At 42.0% G+C, this 18012-nt stretch overlaps 3 protein-coding genes across 3 annotated transcripts; 2 read left to right on the top strand and 1 right to left on the bottom strand.

Annotated features, from left to right (window-relative positions):
- Nucleotides 1–12422: 12422 nt before the first annotated feature.
- LOC129717048 (density-regulated protein homolog) lies at nucleotides 12423–13259 on the top strand. Its single transcript, XM_055666895.1, has one exon. It carries the CDS (start codon nucleotides 12533–12535, stop codon nucleotides 13133–13135), a length of 603 nt encoding a protein of 200 aa, XP_055522870.1. The 5' UTR covers nucleotides 12423–12532; the 3' UTR covers nucleotides 13136–13259.
- Nucleotides 13167–13854, bottom strand: LOC129717054 (DNA-directed RNA polymerase III subunit RPC9). Its single transcript, XM_055666901.1, has 2 exons — nucleotides 13709–13854; nucleotides 13167–13652 (listed from the first exon to the last, which is right to left on the bottom strand). The coding sequence occupies exons 1-2, from the start codon at nucleotides 13714–13716 to the stop codon at nucleotides 13262–13264; spliced, it is 399 nt and encodes a 132-aa protein (XP_055522876.1). The 5' UTR covers nucleotides 13717–13854; the 3' UTR covers nucleotides 13167–13261.
- Nucleotides 13855–14160: 306 nt separating this feature from the next.
- On the top strand, nucleotides 14161–17727 carry LOC129717043 (ribonucleoside-diphosphate reductase large subunit). Its single transcript, XM_055666888.1, has 5 exons — nucleotides 14161–14396; nucleotides 14457–14545; nucleotides 14624–14801; nucleotides 15243–16861; nucleotides 16918–17727. The coding sequence occupies exons 1-5, from the start codon at nucleotides 14357–14359 to the stop codon at nucleotides 17512–17514; spliced, it is 2523 nt and encodes an 840-aa protein (XP_055522863.1). The 5' UTR covers nucleotides 14161–14356; the 3' UTR covers nucleotides 17515–17727.
- The last annotated feature ends 285 nt before the right edge of the window (nucleotides 17728–18012 follow it).

Below are 18012 nucleotides of genomic sequence, written 5' to 3'. Positions count from 1 at the left end.
ATAAGACGAGCCTTATGAAATTTGCTAGTCCAGTTCCCTGAGTGTATGCCAAATATCCAACAGCGAGAGGCGAGACAGCTTTTATCTAAGTTACTCTTATGATTGGGAGTAACTCTATTTTACTCAATATTACTCCGAAATTTTCAGATGACTCACATCTTCGATTACCTTGAGAACAAGACAAATATATGAGCGGTGAGATCGAGTAACATTCATATTTATATTGGCGGTGAGTTACTCTCTTACACGGGAGTTATTCTAATTTACTCAATAAAACACCGAAATTCTCAGATGATTCACATCTTTGATTACCTTGAGAGCAAGAAATATATATGAATGGTTGGACCGAGCAACATTCATGTGTATATTTGCGGTGAGAAAAAAACTTAAGGATGGATATTCAGAGACACGAGAGTTACTCAGATTTGCTCTTTATTTTTCAGGTTTCTTCAGAACAACTCCGAAAACCGTCATATCTACAAAAAAAAACACAAACATAAAATTCTAACATTTTACTCAAACTGGGTAACCTTTTTTTAGTGGTCCCCGTGGTTCTGTGGTTAGCGATGTCGGTCGGCTAGCTCTCTCACACGGTTGTGATATCGGGTTCGATTCCCGATCAGGTCGAGGATCTTTTCGAGCTGGAAATTTTCTCGACTCAGCACTGGGGCACGGTGAATCGTTGTACTTATCCTACAACATGCAAAATGTGCCAAAACCAATAGGTATCGATAACGAATTCTCTCAACTAATCTAGTTGATCGAGACCGCATTAGCCCCCCAGGCTAGCGTGCGATATTGTTGTTGGGTAACCTTTTCATTAATTTCATGTGCATGTGCAAAGTAGGTTTTACTCAGTTTTTGACGTACGGCAGCTTTACTCAAAAGTGAGTAACCGTAGAAGTCGAGCCTTTGGCATCTCTATACCGAGTAACAGTGAATGACAATGAACTCATGCCCTGAGCCCAAACTCATTAGTGCCCATTAGTGTCAGCTGTCAGATAAAGGTGTATGCAGACTTAGGAAAAAGACTGGAGAGCGACACAATACTGACGACTTTTCTCCCTTTTCACTCTAACAGCCTCATGAATAAGCTATTCATGAGAGCTCACATACAGCTACAGCTTACACAAGGCAACGAAACTGTCTTGTGTTGCACACGACAGCTCATTCTTGCGCATGTATTTTGTTCGTTCGGACATGACAGCCCGTTTGCTCATTTTGAGGATATCCTGTTGGCTTGGCTTGCGCTGTTGACAGCCTGCTGATCGGCTGCAGCTGTCATCGACTCGCACTTTTTCGTTTCTCCTTTTTCATAGGCCAGTGGCATATTGAATACAAAGCAAACCGTTTCATATGTGTTTTCATTGTTGATATTATTTCCCACGTAAGAAAAAGCGTGCTTCGCACCATCTCTCTTTATTACTTTCATTGGCCTTACTGCCGTAAATCATAATCACCTGACATCCCGCTCGGATTCGTGCCGAAGGATGTCGAAGATTATAGGCTCTCATTTGCAACAGCTTGGAAGAACCAACAGACATAAGGAGATTGGCATTGCATGTATGTGCTGTCATCAGTTACTGTCGTCGGGTTATGTACCGAATGTACAGGGAGCAGGGAGAGCTGTGCAATGCAATGACAGCCGAATTAGTTCACGCTCACTCGGGATAACCCAAAACTGAGTCAAAACCTAATCAGTTTCGCTAAAACCGTATGTATTCAAAATTGAGTAGAAGTTGTTTTACTCATTTTTGAGTTCCACCGAATGTTATAAAAATTGAGTAAATATTACCCATATTATACCTGATGCGCGATGCGTAAAAGTTACTCATTTTCGACTCAAAAATGAGTACTTTAAGCTTCAATGAGGGAATTTCGGCAAAATTATCATTATTGACTCGATATTATTATACTTTGCATTTTGAATCAATTTTATTTTAAAAAAGGCTTATTTCAAGAAATTTACCTTTGTTCGCCGGGACACGGGAGATCTTTGAATTTATTCGCCGTATATCCAACCAACGAGTCCTGGTGAAAAAGAATAATTGGCATTAGTTGCAGTCAATTATTTCAAATTATGAATTACCTACCGATAACAACTAATTTCAAACATTTCTATTTCCTCCGTTTTTCAGACGGTTTGCTTGGTTTGCTGTTTGCTTTTAATTGCAAAAAAAGTTATTAACAACACGCAAGCACCAGTTACCCAATTTTGAGTAAATTTGCCGCCATGATCAATTTAATTCTACTCATTTTTTGACGTCTTCGAACAACTGAAAAAAATGATTAAAATTCAACTCAGCCGCTGAGTAGCCCAGAGTGAGCGTGTTGAAAATTTGCTGTCATGGATATGCAGTCTTTTTCATAAGCTTGGGTGTATGAAAAGTGGCGGTAATATGCTATCTTGTTTACACATACGTTGAGATTACAGACGGTGTTATGAACAGATACGCAAAGAGTGAGGTCGAAAACTCCAAGTGAACCGTCAAATCGAGGCTCCAAGTGTGCAAAGTAAACAAACTCATGCGTGTTACTTTTCGTACAGAATGTGTGTTGCGATCAGTTTAAATTCTGTGAATCACGTACAATTATGGTTCCAACGAAAAATGTGTTCGTCATGCTCATGTTATGAGTGATGCATTGGAAATTATTATAATTGTATGAACAAGCACTGAAACTCAGTAAAATATCCTTACAAAGTTTCGAAATTTTATTACACTTTCTAGTGCGTATGAAAAGTCATGCGAAAATAAATGTGGTTGCCAGAATTGTTTAAAATAAAATATTAGCAAAGGGTTGCCATATTTACTGCTTTTCTCTTTGCGTATCTCTTTATAACACAGTCTCTTGTTGAGATGTTCGCCCTTGAAACATGGCGCGATGCCATTTGGCTGGTAAAAGTACTCAGATTATGGTACCTTCACTTTTAACGAAATTCAGTGATATCTTACTCAGTTCAGCAGAGTAATAAAAAATGAACGTGTGGAAAAAAGAAATTCAGCTAAAATTGAGTGTGTAATACACTCTATGTGAATGACCCCTCTTCGACATCGTCTGTTGTTTGTATGTGACACAAAAGAAAATATTAAAATAGTAAAAAAGTTGAAGTGTTCCACGATAATCCACCGTGTAGTTCAAAGCGTTTCACCAAAGTTTAATGTTTTGATAATAATATCGGTTAGCAAAATAACACATTCGTATTTCGACCATTGTCACGACAACGTGTTAAGTGAAAATCGGAGCGTGAATGAATCGGTTGTAAGCGGAATTCAACACCTTTTTTGAAAAAGCAATTTAATATTCGTCTGAAAACCAAGACACTGTAATAGTGATTACCTGAGAAGAAAAAAGAAGTGAGAAAAGTGATAAAAAATAAATAAAACATGAATTTGAGCGAAAGGACGCCGTATTGAAAAGTGTAAACCTAGAGCACGTGCAAAATGCAAGCGGATACGGATCCTCCGGATCCACTTGAAACAGAGAGAGGAACGACATCTCAAGTGAAAAATGATAATACAGTTAGAAACACGTGCTTCACTTACAGCAATGTAGATAGCGCCCCATATCGGATTTATTTTGAATTATGCAACAGAAATGCAATGGCGAAAATAAATAAATTCTCACTTGGGTCCATGCTGAGAGGTATGGGAGACTATAAAAATTACATCACGGACATGAAGTACGTTGGACAACACAAAATCATGGTTTTTATGCGAAGCTACCAAAAAGCCAATTCATTAGTGGAAATGATCAATAGCGAGGAAGGAATTTTTAAAGCTTATGTACCTAAACATTTGGTTTGCGTCACCGGTGTTATATCAGGAGTTCCAGTAAATATCGACGTAGATGAAATCAAAGCAGATGTGGAGTGCGAAGTGCCGGTTGTAGATATAACAAGAATGACAAAATGGTGGACGGAGAAAGGATACCGTTAAATCGTCTGATAATAACGTTTAGAGCAAATGAATTACCATCTAGAATCAGAATTTTTTGCTGTGCGAGTCGAGTATCACCATGCACTTCGAAAGTTGTCTTAAATGCTTAAGATACGGTCACAGAACAGAAAACTGTAGAGGGGGAAAAAGATGTGACAAATGTACATTACGACACGAAACCATGGCAGAATATCAGAATTGTCAGAATGAAATGAAATGCATACATTGCAGAAGCAAAGAACATAGATCAACAGACGAAAACTGCCCTGAAAGAAAACGGCAACAGAATATCAAATTCCTGATGGCTAAAAAGAATTTAACCTATGTGGAAGCAAAGGAACATTTTCCTATAATCAGTCAAAACGTTTACGAACCGCTACGTAACGCACAAGAGTATCCCAGCGTGGCAGAGTGCTTCGCTACAATTACTGAAGGTAATTTCACATGGAAAAACCCGTTAAGAGAGCAATGGAGGAGATCAAATGAAGACCGTAATCCAATCAAACCAGCAACTAAAATTGGCACATACACAAACAAACCACCTAACCCAGGCGTAAAAAGAATTCGCACAGAATTACCTCTGACAAACTTAGCAGAAACAACTTCGCTGCGAAGAAATGAATTATTACAAAACGAAACAGTACCTAACACAACAAAAACCGAACTAAATAATCCACATCGTGTAACGGAGAAAGAGCAATGGGAGGCAAAACTAAAACAAGCTCAAGAAATTGCGAATAGGACACAAAAGGAATCTATGATGTCATTTTATACAGATTTTATTAATATGCTCGGATCGAGAGATGATATTAAAGATATATTTAATACATGCACAAGAAAACAAATTTTTAATCTTGCAAATTCGGTAGTGTTAAATACAAATCAAAGCTTCGAATCACCATAACTTTGCAATGGATTGTAAAAAATTAAGAATTTTTCAAGCAAATATACAAAGTTTATCTAAAAATAAAAGCGAGTTACACAAAATTTTAACAGGAAATCAATTTGACACAGCTCTACTATCGGAAACCTTGACTCAACAATGGTTAGAAAATTCTAACACATACAAAATTGCAAATTACCACTTTATCCCATATTCGAGGGACGACAATTATGGAGGCGTAGGAATCATGCTTAAGAATAATATGAATTATAACATCATATCATTGTCATTCTGTGCCGAACACGCATCAGTACTGGACGTGTTTGGTGATCGGTCCGATAGAGTATAAAACAAAAGACGTGTGAACAAGTGTTGGCATTGTTTGCCTGGTCGAGTGAAATAAATCCGGGTTCAAGGTCGTTCCTTTGTGCAACTGTTTCGCATCGTGACTGCCAGCTGGTGCGTAAGCCGATTTGGCTGCTGGCTGGATTGTGCTACAGCAGTGGACGAGACACAAACGAGGAAAAAGAAGAAGCCATCAGTGTCAGCGAGTCGTATCGCTGTGTGGAGTGATCTCACACCTGGCTCGCTGCTGGTGGCTGTTTGGTGCTGCTGTATTGGTGCTGCTGGCTGTAACGGCTGCTACTTCGAACGATCGGACAACCAACCTTACTGGAAGGGAGAAATAAAAAGGTACGTGTTCTTGTCAGCGCTAGTGCGCTAAACATAGCGCGATGGATGTAGATCCCTCGCCTCCCGCGCCACCATCCCCGAACCCCTCTGACCCTGACCCTTCTGTTACCCCCTCCCCTGTTCATTCTTCAGTCCCCCCTCGCCCCAGGCTTTACCCAGACGGAGCCCAGGGCAGCTATACTGTTTATTTTCGGCCAAAGGCAGGACCGAAATCGAAAAAGTTGAACCTCTTGCAGATTTCTAAAGACCTGACGAAGGAGTACAAGGGCGTGACCGAAATTTCCAAGGTCCGGCCTAACAAGCTCCGTGTCGTGGTCGGTAACCTGAAAGAGGCCAACGATATAGCTTGCTCTGAGCTCTTCACACGCGAGTATCGCGTTTACATACCCGCACGAGACGTGGAGATCGACGGTGTCATAACCGATTCGAGTCTGTCCGTCGAGTGTATACTGCAAAGTGCCAAAGGGTGCTTTAAGAACAAAACGTGTCCCGAAGTAAAGGTGCTCGACTGCAAGCAATTGCGGTCAGCATCGATCATCGGTGGCAAAACAGTATACACTCCGTCAGACTCGTTTCGAGTTACGTTCGCCGGGTCTGCACTACCAAGCCACGTCTCGATCCACCGGGTTCGTCTCCCTGTGAGGCTCTACGTGCCCCGCGTCATGAACTGCCTGAATTGCAAGCAGTTAGGCCATACAGCCGCCTACTGCTGCAATAAGGCACGTTGTGGCAAGTGTGGGGAGTCTCATGCGGAAGATTCTTGCAGTGTTAACGCTGAAAAGTGTATTCACTGCGGAGAAAATCTGCATGAGCTCTCGACATGTGCGGTGTACATGCAGCGCAGGGATAAAATAAAACGGTCTCTCAAAGAGCGTTCAAAGCGTTCCTACGCTGACATGCTGAAGAAGACCGTTACCACTTCTCCCGTTACTTCGAACCCCTTCGATCTGTTGCCCTCTGAGGAAACCGATTCTGACGATTCACCAGCGGGAGCATCTTACGCCAATCCTGGGGAGTCTAGAAAGAGGAAAAGTGTTTCCTCTCCTAAACTTCCCAGAAAAGGTCCTAAGATTTCTCAAAGTGAAATGAAGGTTACAAACAAACCAAACAGTGCTGCGGAAAAACCGAAGAAAACTCCTCCTGGGCTGGCAAATTTAAAGTCCCAGAAGGAGTTCCCAGCACTGCCAGGAACATCTAAAACCCCAGTTGCTCCTTTTACACTCCCAGTTGATGAAACAAACTCTGGATTAGTGAAATTTTCTGACATTGTGGACTGGATTTTTGAAACTTTCAATGTACCCGATCCAATTAAAATTTTTCTTACAGCATTCCTCCCAACAGTTAGATCATTTTTGAAGCAGTTGACTGCCCAATGGCCTCTCCTTGCAGCGATTGTATCCTTCGATGCCTAATTCAACTGCGTATATGAAGGATTCTATCTCTGTCTTACAGTGGAATTGTAGAAGTATTTTACCAAAAATTGATTCGTTTAAAGTTTTGATAAATAAAAACAAATGCGATGCATTTTCCCTTTGTGAAACTTGGCTTACTTCAAATATTGATCTCAACTTCCATGATTTTAATATTATTCGCCTTGATCGAGACACCCCATATGGAGGAGTACTTTTAGGGATTAAAAAGTGCTATTCTTTCTATCGTATTAACCTCCCCTCGATTTCAGGCATCGAAGTTGTCGCATGTCAAATGACAATACAAGGTAAAGAGCTTTGTATTGCCTCAATATATATTCCCCCCAGAGCACAGGTTGGGCAACGGCTGCTCTTTGATTTAATAGAACTTCTTCCCTCGCCACGTTTGATTTTGGGAGACTTCAACTCTCATGGCGTGGCTTGGGGTTCCCCATACAATGATAACCGCTCCTCTTTAATCTATAACCTTTGCGATGACTTCGACATGACTATTTTAAACAACGGTGAAATGACACGTATCCCGAAACCTCCAGCGCGCCCAAGCGCTTTGGATCTATCCTTATGTTCGACGTCGCTACGGTTGGATTGCACATGGAAGGTAATCCTCGATCCTCACGGTAGCGACCATCTGCCTATTCTTATTTCAATTACTAACGGGTCAACTCGCATGCGACCAATTGACATTCCGTATGACCTCACACGAAATGTCGATTGGAAGTTATACGAGGAAATGATTTCAAAAGCGGTCGAGTCGATTCAACATCATTCACCACTTGAAGAATACAACCTCCTCGCGGGCTTGATTCTCGACGCCGCGTTGCAAGCCCAAACGAAGAAATATCCCGGCGTAACGATCAAAGAACGGCCTCCCACTCCGTGGTGGGACCAAGAGTGCTCCGATGTCTACACGCAAAGATCCGACGCGTTTAAGGCCTACCAGACGGGAGGTATACCTGGCGACTATTTACGGTATTCGGAGCTTGATACCAAGCTTAAAAGCTTGGCTAAAGCAAAGAAACGTGGATATTGGCGTCGGTTCGTGAACGAGACGTCGAGGGAGACATCGATGAGCACTCTTTGGAACACAGCCCGAAGAATGCGGAATCGCGTAACGGTCAACGAAAGCGAGGAGTCTTCAAGTAGGTGGATATTTGATTTTGCCAGGAAAGTATGTCCGGACTCTGTTCCTGAGCAAAATATTGTTCGCGATGCGTCTCCGGGCCACGACGCGATAGAATCACCTTTTACGATGGCAGAACTTTCAGTTGCCCTCCTGTCCTGTAACAATAACGCGCCTGGATTAGATAGAATCAAATTCAACTTGTTGAAGAATCTACCCGGCAATGCCAAGAGGCGCTTGTTGAACTTGTTCAATAAGTTCCTGGAGCAAAACATTGTACCGCAGGATTGGAGGCAAGTGAAGGTGATCGCCATCCAAAAACCAGGGAAACCAGCTTCTAATCACAACTCTTATAGGCCGATTGCAATGCTATCCTGTATCCGGAAATTGATGGAAAAAATGATACTCCATCGTTTAGACCACTGGGTCGAATCAAATGGTCTACTATCAGAAACTCAATTTGGCTTCCGCCGTGCCAAAGGGACGAATGATTGTCTTGCGTTGCTTTCAACAGATATTCAGCTGGCGTATGCTCGTAAAGAACAAATGGCGTCTGCGTTCTTGGACATTAAGGGGGCTTTTGATTCCGTTTCTATTGACATTCTTTCGGGTAAACTTCACCGACAAGGATTTTCTCCAATTTTGAACAATTTTTTGCACAACTTGTTGTCCGAAAAGCACATGCATTTTACGCATGGCGATTTGGCAACTTTTCGCATTAGCTACATGGGTCTTCCCCAGGGCTCATGTTTAAGCCCCCTTCTTTACAACTTTTATGTAAATGACATCGACGAATGTCTGGCAAATTCATGCACGATAAGACAACTTGCAGACGACAGTGTAATCTCTGTTACAGGAGCCAAAGCTGCCGATTTGCAAGGACCATTGCAAGATACCTTGGACAATTTGTCTGCTTGGGCTTTACAGCTAGGTATCGAATTCTCTCCGGAGAAGACTGAGATAGTAGTTTTTTCTAGGAAGCATGAACCTGCTCAGCTTCAAACACAATGAATGGGTAAAACGATTTCTCAGGTTTTGGTACACAAATATCTTGGTGTCTGGTTCGACTCTAAAGGCACCTGGGGTTGTCACGTGAGGTATCTGATGAAAAAATGTCAACAAAGAGTGAATTTTCTTCGTACAATAACCGGACAATGGTGGGGAGCCCATCCAGGAGACCTTATAAGGCTTTACCAAACAACGATACTGTCTGTTATTGAGTACGGGTGTTTCTGCTTCCGCTCCGCAGCAAACACACATTTGATCAAACTGGAGCGAATACAATATCGTTGTTTGCGTATCGCCTTAGGTTGCATGCAGTCGACCCATACGATGAGTTTGGAGGTTTTAGCTGGAGTACTACCATTGAAAAACCGCTTCTGGAGCCTGTCTTCTCGTATTCTAATCAAATGTGAGGTCTTGAACCGTCCCGTGATTGAAAATTTTGAAAGGTTAATCGAACTTAATTCTCAAACCCGTTTTATGACATTGTATTTCAATCACATGTCCCAAAATATTAACCCTTCTTCGAATATTCCAAATCGTGTCGACTTATCAAATACTTCTGATTCTACTGTGTTTTTCGATACATCCATGATAGAAGAAACTCGTGGAATCCCGGATCATTTACGCGTGCAGCAGATCCCTAAAATTTTTTCCAATAAATATCGAAACATCAACTGCGACAATATGTACTACACTGACGGATCACTTCTTGATGGGTCCACTGGCTTCGGTATCTTCAATAACAATTTAACCGTCTCCCATAAGCTCGATAATCCTGCTTCTGTTTACGTCGCAGAATTAGCTGCAATTCAGTACACCCTAGGGATTATCGAAAAAATGCCCACGGACCATTATTTCATCTTTACGGACAGTCTCAGTTCCATTGAGGCTCTCCGATCGATGAAAGATGTTAAGCACTCTCCGTATTTCCTGGGGAAAATACGGGAACATCTGAGTGCTTTATCCGAAAAATCTACTCAGATTACCTTAGCGTGGGTCCCTTCTCACTGCTCGATACCGGGTAATGAGAAAGCGGACTCTTTGGCTAAGGTGGGCGCAACAAACGGTGATATTTATGAAAGACCAATTGCCTTTAATGAATTTTTCGCACTTGTACGTCAGAATACGATCATCAGTTGGCAAAATGCTTGGACCAGAGGGGAATTGGGAAGGTGGTTACATTCCATAATCCCCAAAGTATCGACGAACCCGTGGTTCAAGGGGTTGGATGTAGGTCGGGATTTCATTTGCGTGATGTCCCGGCTTATGTCCAATCACTATAGATTTGACGCGCTCCTCCGTCGTGTTGGGCTCGGGGAAAGTGGTATCTGTGCCTGTGGTGAAGGTTATCACGACATAGAGCATGTGGTTTGGTCATGCCCTGTACACCGTGACGCCAGGTCTAAATTAATAGCTTCCCTGCAGGCCGAGGGTAGACAGCCGGCTGTTCCTGTTCGTGATGTCTTGGCGAGCCGTGACCTATCCTACATGTCCCTTATATACGTTTTCCTGAAATCCATCCACGCCCCAGTCTAGTCCCGTTCCCCTCCGTCTACACCCAACAAAACGACAAGAACACGTTTGAACCTTAAGCACAAAACCAGCAACCAGACCCCGCACAACAGAACCAGGACCCAAGGACTACGAGCCTCTGTCCCAACTCACGACATCGTGGCTCAGCAGAACGAATCCATACATGCCATTCGACGATTATCAGACGACCATTGAACAACAAAACACTGATTGGAAATCCCATGCTAGTTTTAAGTTAGACTTAATTTCAGCTCGTAGTCGGCAGCGAGGATAAAAAATTTGCTTTAGTTTTTAAGTCATCAGATATAATTGGCGCCGTTAAACATTAAATTGTATTTGTGCCGTGTCAAATAAATGTTATGTGAAAAAAAAAAAAAAATCATATCATTGCCAAATGTATCACGTCTTACACAAGTAGTGGCGATAGAAATTATACACTTGAAATTGGTGATTGCAGCAATTTATATGAGCCCGAGTATCACGGTAACTGATTACGAGGAAGATACTAGAAAAATTTTCGCAGCTGTTAAGGGATACAGAAAAGTACTGATTGGTGGCGATTTCAACGCGCACCATTTCACATGGGGCGGCGGACGATCTGATAGAAAAGGGGTGATATTATCTTTACCCACTCGTCACGCTCAACGGAATCATCAGGGCAGACATCAATAAATGTTTGGATCTCCTGGACACCGCAAAAAAGCAGATAATCCCAATGAAAATGAAACAAGCGGCACTTTGGGCAATGAACGGCAAATACCATAACAAAGGTAGAATATTCACGGATGCCTCGAAAGTTGGCTCAACTTGCAGTGTTGGAGTTTACATAGAAAACAGTAATTGTAAGCTTTCAGCAAGATTACTACGGAAAACTAGTATAACATCCGCAGAGTTAGTCGCTATACACTTGGCACTCAAACATAGTAGGGGTCTTCACATCGAGCTCGTATACGAATACCCAGCCGTAAACTGTGTATCTTCCACTACTCGTCAATGGAGGTGAGTATTTTTACGGCTGGGTATTTGTTTACGAGCTCGATGTGAAGACCCCTAGTGACACGCATAGTTTAGAAGGATACGTAATATACACAGACTCGAAATCAGCATGTACGATGCTAGAAAACGCACAAGAAACGAGAACCGGAGAAAAAATATTGACGGAAATACTTGAACTATGTTGGAAAAGAAATATTATAATTCAGTGGATTCCCAGTCACGTCCAGATAACTGGAAACGAAATCGCCGGCCACCTCGCAAAATGTGGACAAACTTCTCAAGCAACAATAAATAACCATCTACTGGTTAAAGACGTGCAAATGTATATAAAGAAAGAATTAGAGAGGAAAGCTTCACAATGGTATGAAGCGTATTCACAAGAAAAAGGAAGAACATACTACGATACACAATCGACATTCAAAAAACAACCTTGGTTTAAGGGAAAAGATCTTAAAGGAAAGGAAGTGAAACTTCTGAATCGTACTATGGCAGGACATGATTACTCGAAAAAATGGCTAGCGAAAATGAAAATTATTGATGATCCCAATTGTAATGTCTGTGCTCAAATTGAAACTGCGGAGCACATCATACTGATATGTCCGCAATACAAATCAATCCGTTCAAAATTTAGCTTCGATGGAAAGTTTAACAAACTAACAGATTTATTTAAAACTAACAATATTTGCCTATACAAAGAAGTTATATTATTCCTAAAAGAAATTAAAATGGAACTATAAACTTAAAAGAGTCCATAGTGACGTTAAAAGGAATAACAGGGCATATAGTCTAAGTTACTAGCCCTAATTTTGAAGCTGACAGGAGTTGGCTTAAAGTAGAAACAAGAAGAAGAAGAAGAAAGCGTTTCACTAATTTAACAAGAAAAACAATTGAATCCATTTTGTAACAAAAAACGTAGATTGAGATAAAGTTTAGAATGGTCAGCGAAATTCCAGCTAAGCTACAGATCGGTACCAAAGATGGTGTTCAATACCCGCTAGCTGTGAAGTATTGCGGCAATTGCTCGATGCCCCTGGAATACTGCGAGTACTATCCAGACTACGAGAAATGCAAGCAGTGGCTAGCCAAAAATCTCCCGGATGAGTTTGAACGTATTAAATTGGGTGGAAGCGAAAGTGGCAGCGGGAGATCAGCTGGCGGAGCTGCAGGTGGATCTGCTGCTGGTGCAGCTGAAGATGCCGGCGAGGAGGACAAGAAACGGCAAAAGCGAGGCGGAAAGGGTATGATGAAAACTAAGAAGGTTAAGGACGATGTCGTGAAGAAGATTTGCGTGTCCCGGTCGGCTCGCGGTAAGAAGAAGTCGGTTACCGTTGTTACCGGGATGGGCACATTCGACATCGATTTGAAGGTGGCTGCGAAGTTTTTCGGCACAAAATTCGCCTGCGGTTCGTCAGTAACCGGTGACGACGAGATTGTCATTCAGGGGGATGTTAAGGATGATTTGTTCGACGTGATTCCGGAAAAGTGGCCCGAAATAGATGAAGACTTCATCGAAGATCTGGGAGATCAGAAGCGATAGGTTAAGTCGTCGACTAGCTGAGATATCCATATGCATCGTAGGCTAGTTTGTTTTTATTTTACAATTTAACTTATTTGTATACAGGAAATATCAAGTCGTCATCCACGTCCTCAATCAAGACGCACCTCATTCGTTTTCTTCCACTTGATGACCCACCCCCTCGGTGCTACTCGTGCGAAGTTTTGCGCCGAGTTCGATAATCAGATTGACCTGTTCGTCAGTTAGCCGCTCGTCCGAGTCTTCGATCATGATCTGTATGTGTAGCGCAGAACTGGGCGGATCGTTGATCATCATCAGACATTCGTTTTTGGTTAGATTAAATTGCTTCATTGCTCGGAGAAAAGCTACTATCGACTCGGAACTTTGCTCTCGACAGGGCGTGTCTTCCAGATACTGGACCGTTTCGTACGTGATAGTTGCTAAATTTCGCAAACCGTGTTTCTTTTTGCTGCTTTTCATGTTTTTTAGTGCACTCATAACCTCGAAGTTGGTGAGAACGGCCGCGTTTGGATTAATGCTGGAATTATTGCGTATGAAGAACACTGTTTACGTGTGGTATTAGGAATTACTTACATTTCCATTTTCAATAATAATAGTATATATCATTATTTCTTGCAAATTAAATTAATATCATAGTAAAATGGTTATAAACTATGTACAATAAATATTAATAAATATTTTAAGAAATAGGGATCACAACAAAAGTATAGAGAAATGTCATTTCATATTATTGAGGAAAATGAAACAAACCTACACTGGAAATAATTCCCAAACATTGAAAAAGTATAGTTTACGCTTAGTATTAATAATAAACGAGAACTAATTACGTCAACAACAGAGCAATTTTAAACCAACATTATTTTTGTGAAACTAGAAAACATAATCTGCATTTTAAAAATACAAAAGAACGAAAAGAACAGTCAAAGGTTGAACGTAACATGTGAATTGTCGCTGACACGACCTTAGGTAGTTTCATTTTCAGCTGTTCCAACTGTCATCTGCACGACGCTTCGACATATAAAATTGCGGGAAAACTTGCCAAATCTTGCCATTTCTCGCAAGTTTCTGCAAGGCGACAGACCTTTTGTTTCCGAATTCATCACAGAGTGTGCAATTTTTCTTAAAAAATAAACTATATAGTAGAGAAGCTTGTCGAAACTTTGAGACTGTGTTTATAGATAGGGTTTACCGTTTGTGTGCTTTAAATTTTGTAGGACAAAAATGGTCCACAAATCGAACAAGATGTATGTCTACAAGCGAGGTAAGTCTTGGAAGTTTTCTTAGATGAATATCTTTTATGTAGTATTCCGATTTTGAACAGACGGTCGCAAGGAAGAGGTCCACCTGGATAAAATCACTTCACGAATTCAAAAGCTTTGCTATGGACTGAACATGGACTTCGTCGATCCGGTATGTAGTTTAGCCTTTAGTCTTTAGCCTCTGTATCAGTGTTCAACGTTTCATCATTTTGTCCACTATGCACCCTAGGTGGCCATCACACTGAAAGTTATCAACGGATTGTACTCCGGAGTGACCACCCAGGAGCTGGACAATTTGGCTGCGGAAACAGCCGCGACTTTAACAACGGAACACGCGGACTATGCCATCCTGGCCGCCCGTCTGGCAGTGTCCAATTTGCACAAGGAAACGAAGAAGCATTTCTCCGGTAAGTTGTTGATCAATTGCTATATATGACCTTTGAAAATTTAGCTTGCTTTTGTTGCAAAATGAGTGTGGATATCGATGCAGAACGAAAACGACAAGAGATGGATTCTGCTTATAATGTAAGAAAGTCAGGAATATTCATGTTTAGGCTGTCCGTTATCTAATTCGTTCGCAGTAAACAGCTGTTCTATTGGCGGTTACTTTGCTCATGTGTACGGTCTAATTATCCGATCAACATTACTGGTTTATTCTTGTAAATGAGGTAGCATCGATTTACAAATCAAATGCATGGATGTTTGTTATTCTCGGTTGCTTTAGTATTTAGCTGGTATTTATTTAGTATTTAGCTGGTATTTATTAATAAATAACAAGATTGCGTAAAACAAGTAAAGTTGTATAATGAAGCGTAGTAACTAATTTCTTCGTTTCACTTCTCTGCTAGATGTAATGCACGATTTGTACACCATGGAAAACGAATATCTGAAGGAGAAAACTCCTATGATCTCGGACTTCCACTACAAGGTTATAACGGACAACGCCGATCGGTTGAATTCGGCAATAATCTACGATCGGGACTTTGGCTACAACTATTTCGGTTTCAAAACGCTGGAGCGGTCCTATCTGCTCAAGATTAAGGGTAAAATTGTTGAAAGACCACAGCACATGCTGATGAGGGTTGCTATTGGAATCCACGGCGAAGACATCGACGCTGCTATCGAGACGTACAACCTGCTGTCGGAACGCTACTTTACACACGCTTCACCGACTATGTTCGCAGCGGCTACGCGCCGTCCACAGTTGTCATCCTGTTTTCTGCTGACGATGAGCGACGACAGCATCGAAGGAATTTACGACACGTTGAAGCAATGTGCACTGATCTCTAAGTCGGCTGGTGGAATTGGGCTAAACGTGCACTGCATTAGAGCGAAGGGTACTTACATCGCAGGAACCAACGGAATTTCCAACGGACTGATTCCGATGCTCAGAGTCTATAATAATACGGCAAAATATGTCGATCAGGGTGGCAACAAGCGACCGGGTGCGTTTGCCATCTATTTGGAACCATGGCACGGGGATGTGTTCGAGTTTCTTGATCTGAAAAAGAATACTGGCGCAGAAGATGTGCGAGCGAGAGACATGTTCTACGCGTTGTGGATTCCGGATTTGTTCATGAAGCGGGTGGAAGCGAATGAGGAATGGAGTCTTATGTGTCCCCATGAATGTCCTGGACTAGCGGAAACCTGGGGAGAAGAGTTCGAGAAATTGTACACGAAATACGAACAGGAAGGTCGTTTCATTCGTAAAGTAAAGGCACAAGATTTGTGGTTTGCCATCATCGAGTCGCAGGTTGAAACGGGTGTGCCTTACATGCTCTACAAGGATTCTTGCAACCGCAAAAGTAACCAGCAAAATATTGGTACTATCAAATGCTCCAATCTATGCACGGAAATTGTGGAATTCTCCTCCAAAGATGAGATTGCGGTGTGCAACCTTGCCTCGATTGCGTTGAACATGTTTGTCAAACCGGACAAGTCCTACGACTTCCAGAAACTGAAAGAAGTGTCCAAAACTGTTACCAAAAATCTAAACAAAATTATCGACATCAACTATTATCCGGTCCCGGAGGCCCAACGATCCAACATGCGCCATCGACCAATCGGAATCGGTGTGCAAGGATTGGCCGATGCGTGCATTTTAATGCGTTATCCCTATGACAGCGAGGAGGCACAGTTACTGAACCAGCAAATATTCGAGACCATCTATTACGGCGCTTTAGAGGCTAGCTGCGAATTGGCCGAAAAGAAAGGCACATACGAAACGTACGCCGGATGTCCAGTCAGCAAAGGAATTTTACAGTACGACATGTGGAACAAAGAGCCCACAAGTCTGTGGGATTGGGCTGCCTTGAAGGAGAAAATCGCTCAACATGGTGTGCGAAATTCACTGCTTCTAGCTCCTATGCCCACGGCTTCGACGGCACAAATTCTCGGTAATAATGAGTCGTTTGAACCGTACACTTCAAACATCTACAACCGGAGAGTGCTGTCTGGAGAGTTCCAGGTAGGTTTACAAAAAGTAGTCAATTGATTAATGTTTAAGTTGATTTTTTTCTGCAGATCGTCAACCACCATCTTCTGAAGGACCTTACCGAGCTGGACTTGTGGGACGAAGACATGAAGAACAAAATAATCGCTAGCAACGGTTCAATTCAAAACATCGAAGAAATTCCAAAGCACATTCGTGAGCTCTACAAGACCGTGTGGGAAATTTCGGTAAAAACCAGCATCAAAATGGCTGCCGACCGCGGTGCCTTCATTGATCAGTCACAATCGTTCAACATTCACGTGGCTGAACCAAACTACGGAAAGCTAACTTCGATCCACTTTTACGGATGGAAAATGGGACTGAAAACAGGAATGTACTATTTGCGCACCAAGCCAGCGGCTAGTGCCATTCAGTTTACCGTAGATAAAACCAAACTCGCGGATTCGGTACGCATCAATAGTAGTGTTGCGGGAGCTGCCAACACTTCTTTCACAGCGAAAATGAACGGAACTAGTAGCACTCCTAGGAAAACGAATGGCGAGGCTGCAACCTCCTCGGCCAACAATTCTCCACAGATGAACAGTTCGTTAGCCGACCGTAGCCGTCGGATGGCTGAGATGGTATGTTCGCTGGAGAACAAGGATGACTGTATGATGTGTGGATCATAGATCTCGCTAGTGGTAAAAGGCGTTGACGCCCTCCTCCCTTTATAGAAGCTTCTGGATTATAGTTTTAAGGCTCTTTCAATTGTAATATTTCAGCCTTCATATACACACATGGATGACACTAAATATATTTTAGGTACTTAACTGGTTATGTTAGCCTAATTTTTTTGTCACTGCACTTTGTTCGGAAAATAAAAACGCGTGTTTTACAGTCGAGTTTTAGTTTTTGCTTATTTTTCGCTACTATTTCTGTTGTGCCAAATACTGAATCGCCGCCTCAAATTTACTGAACGAAATCAAGGGAGACTTGCGGGTGATGAGACGCCCAACATCGAGCAACATGTCGACAACTTCTTGACACAGCACGATGCACCACAACGGGATACTAATCGGAAGCGATCAAATGAATTGATTTGATTCGGTTAACATTACGCATTGTCAAACCAAATCAATCAGCGAACTTGAGGCGGCGATTCGGTTTTTGGCACAGGGTTGTTCGGC

This window comes from Wyeomyia smithii, chromosome 1, assembly GCF_029784165.1.
Source record: "Wyeomyia smithii strain HCP4-BCI-WySm-NY-G18 chromosome 1, ASM2978416v1, whole genome shotgun sequence".
In the NCBI taxonomy this organism is placed as follows: domain Eukaryota; kingdom Metazoa; phylum Arthropoda; class Insecta; order Diptera; family Culicidae; genus Wyeomyia; species Wyeomyia smithii.
This window is presented reverse-complemented; position numbering and strand designations above follow the sequence as displayed.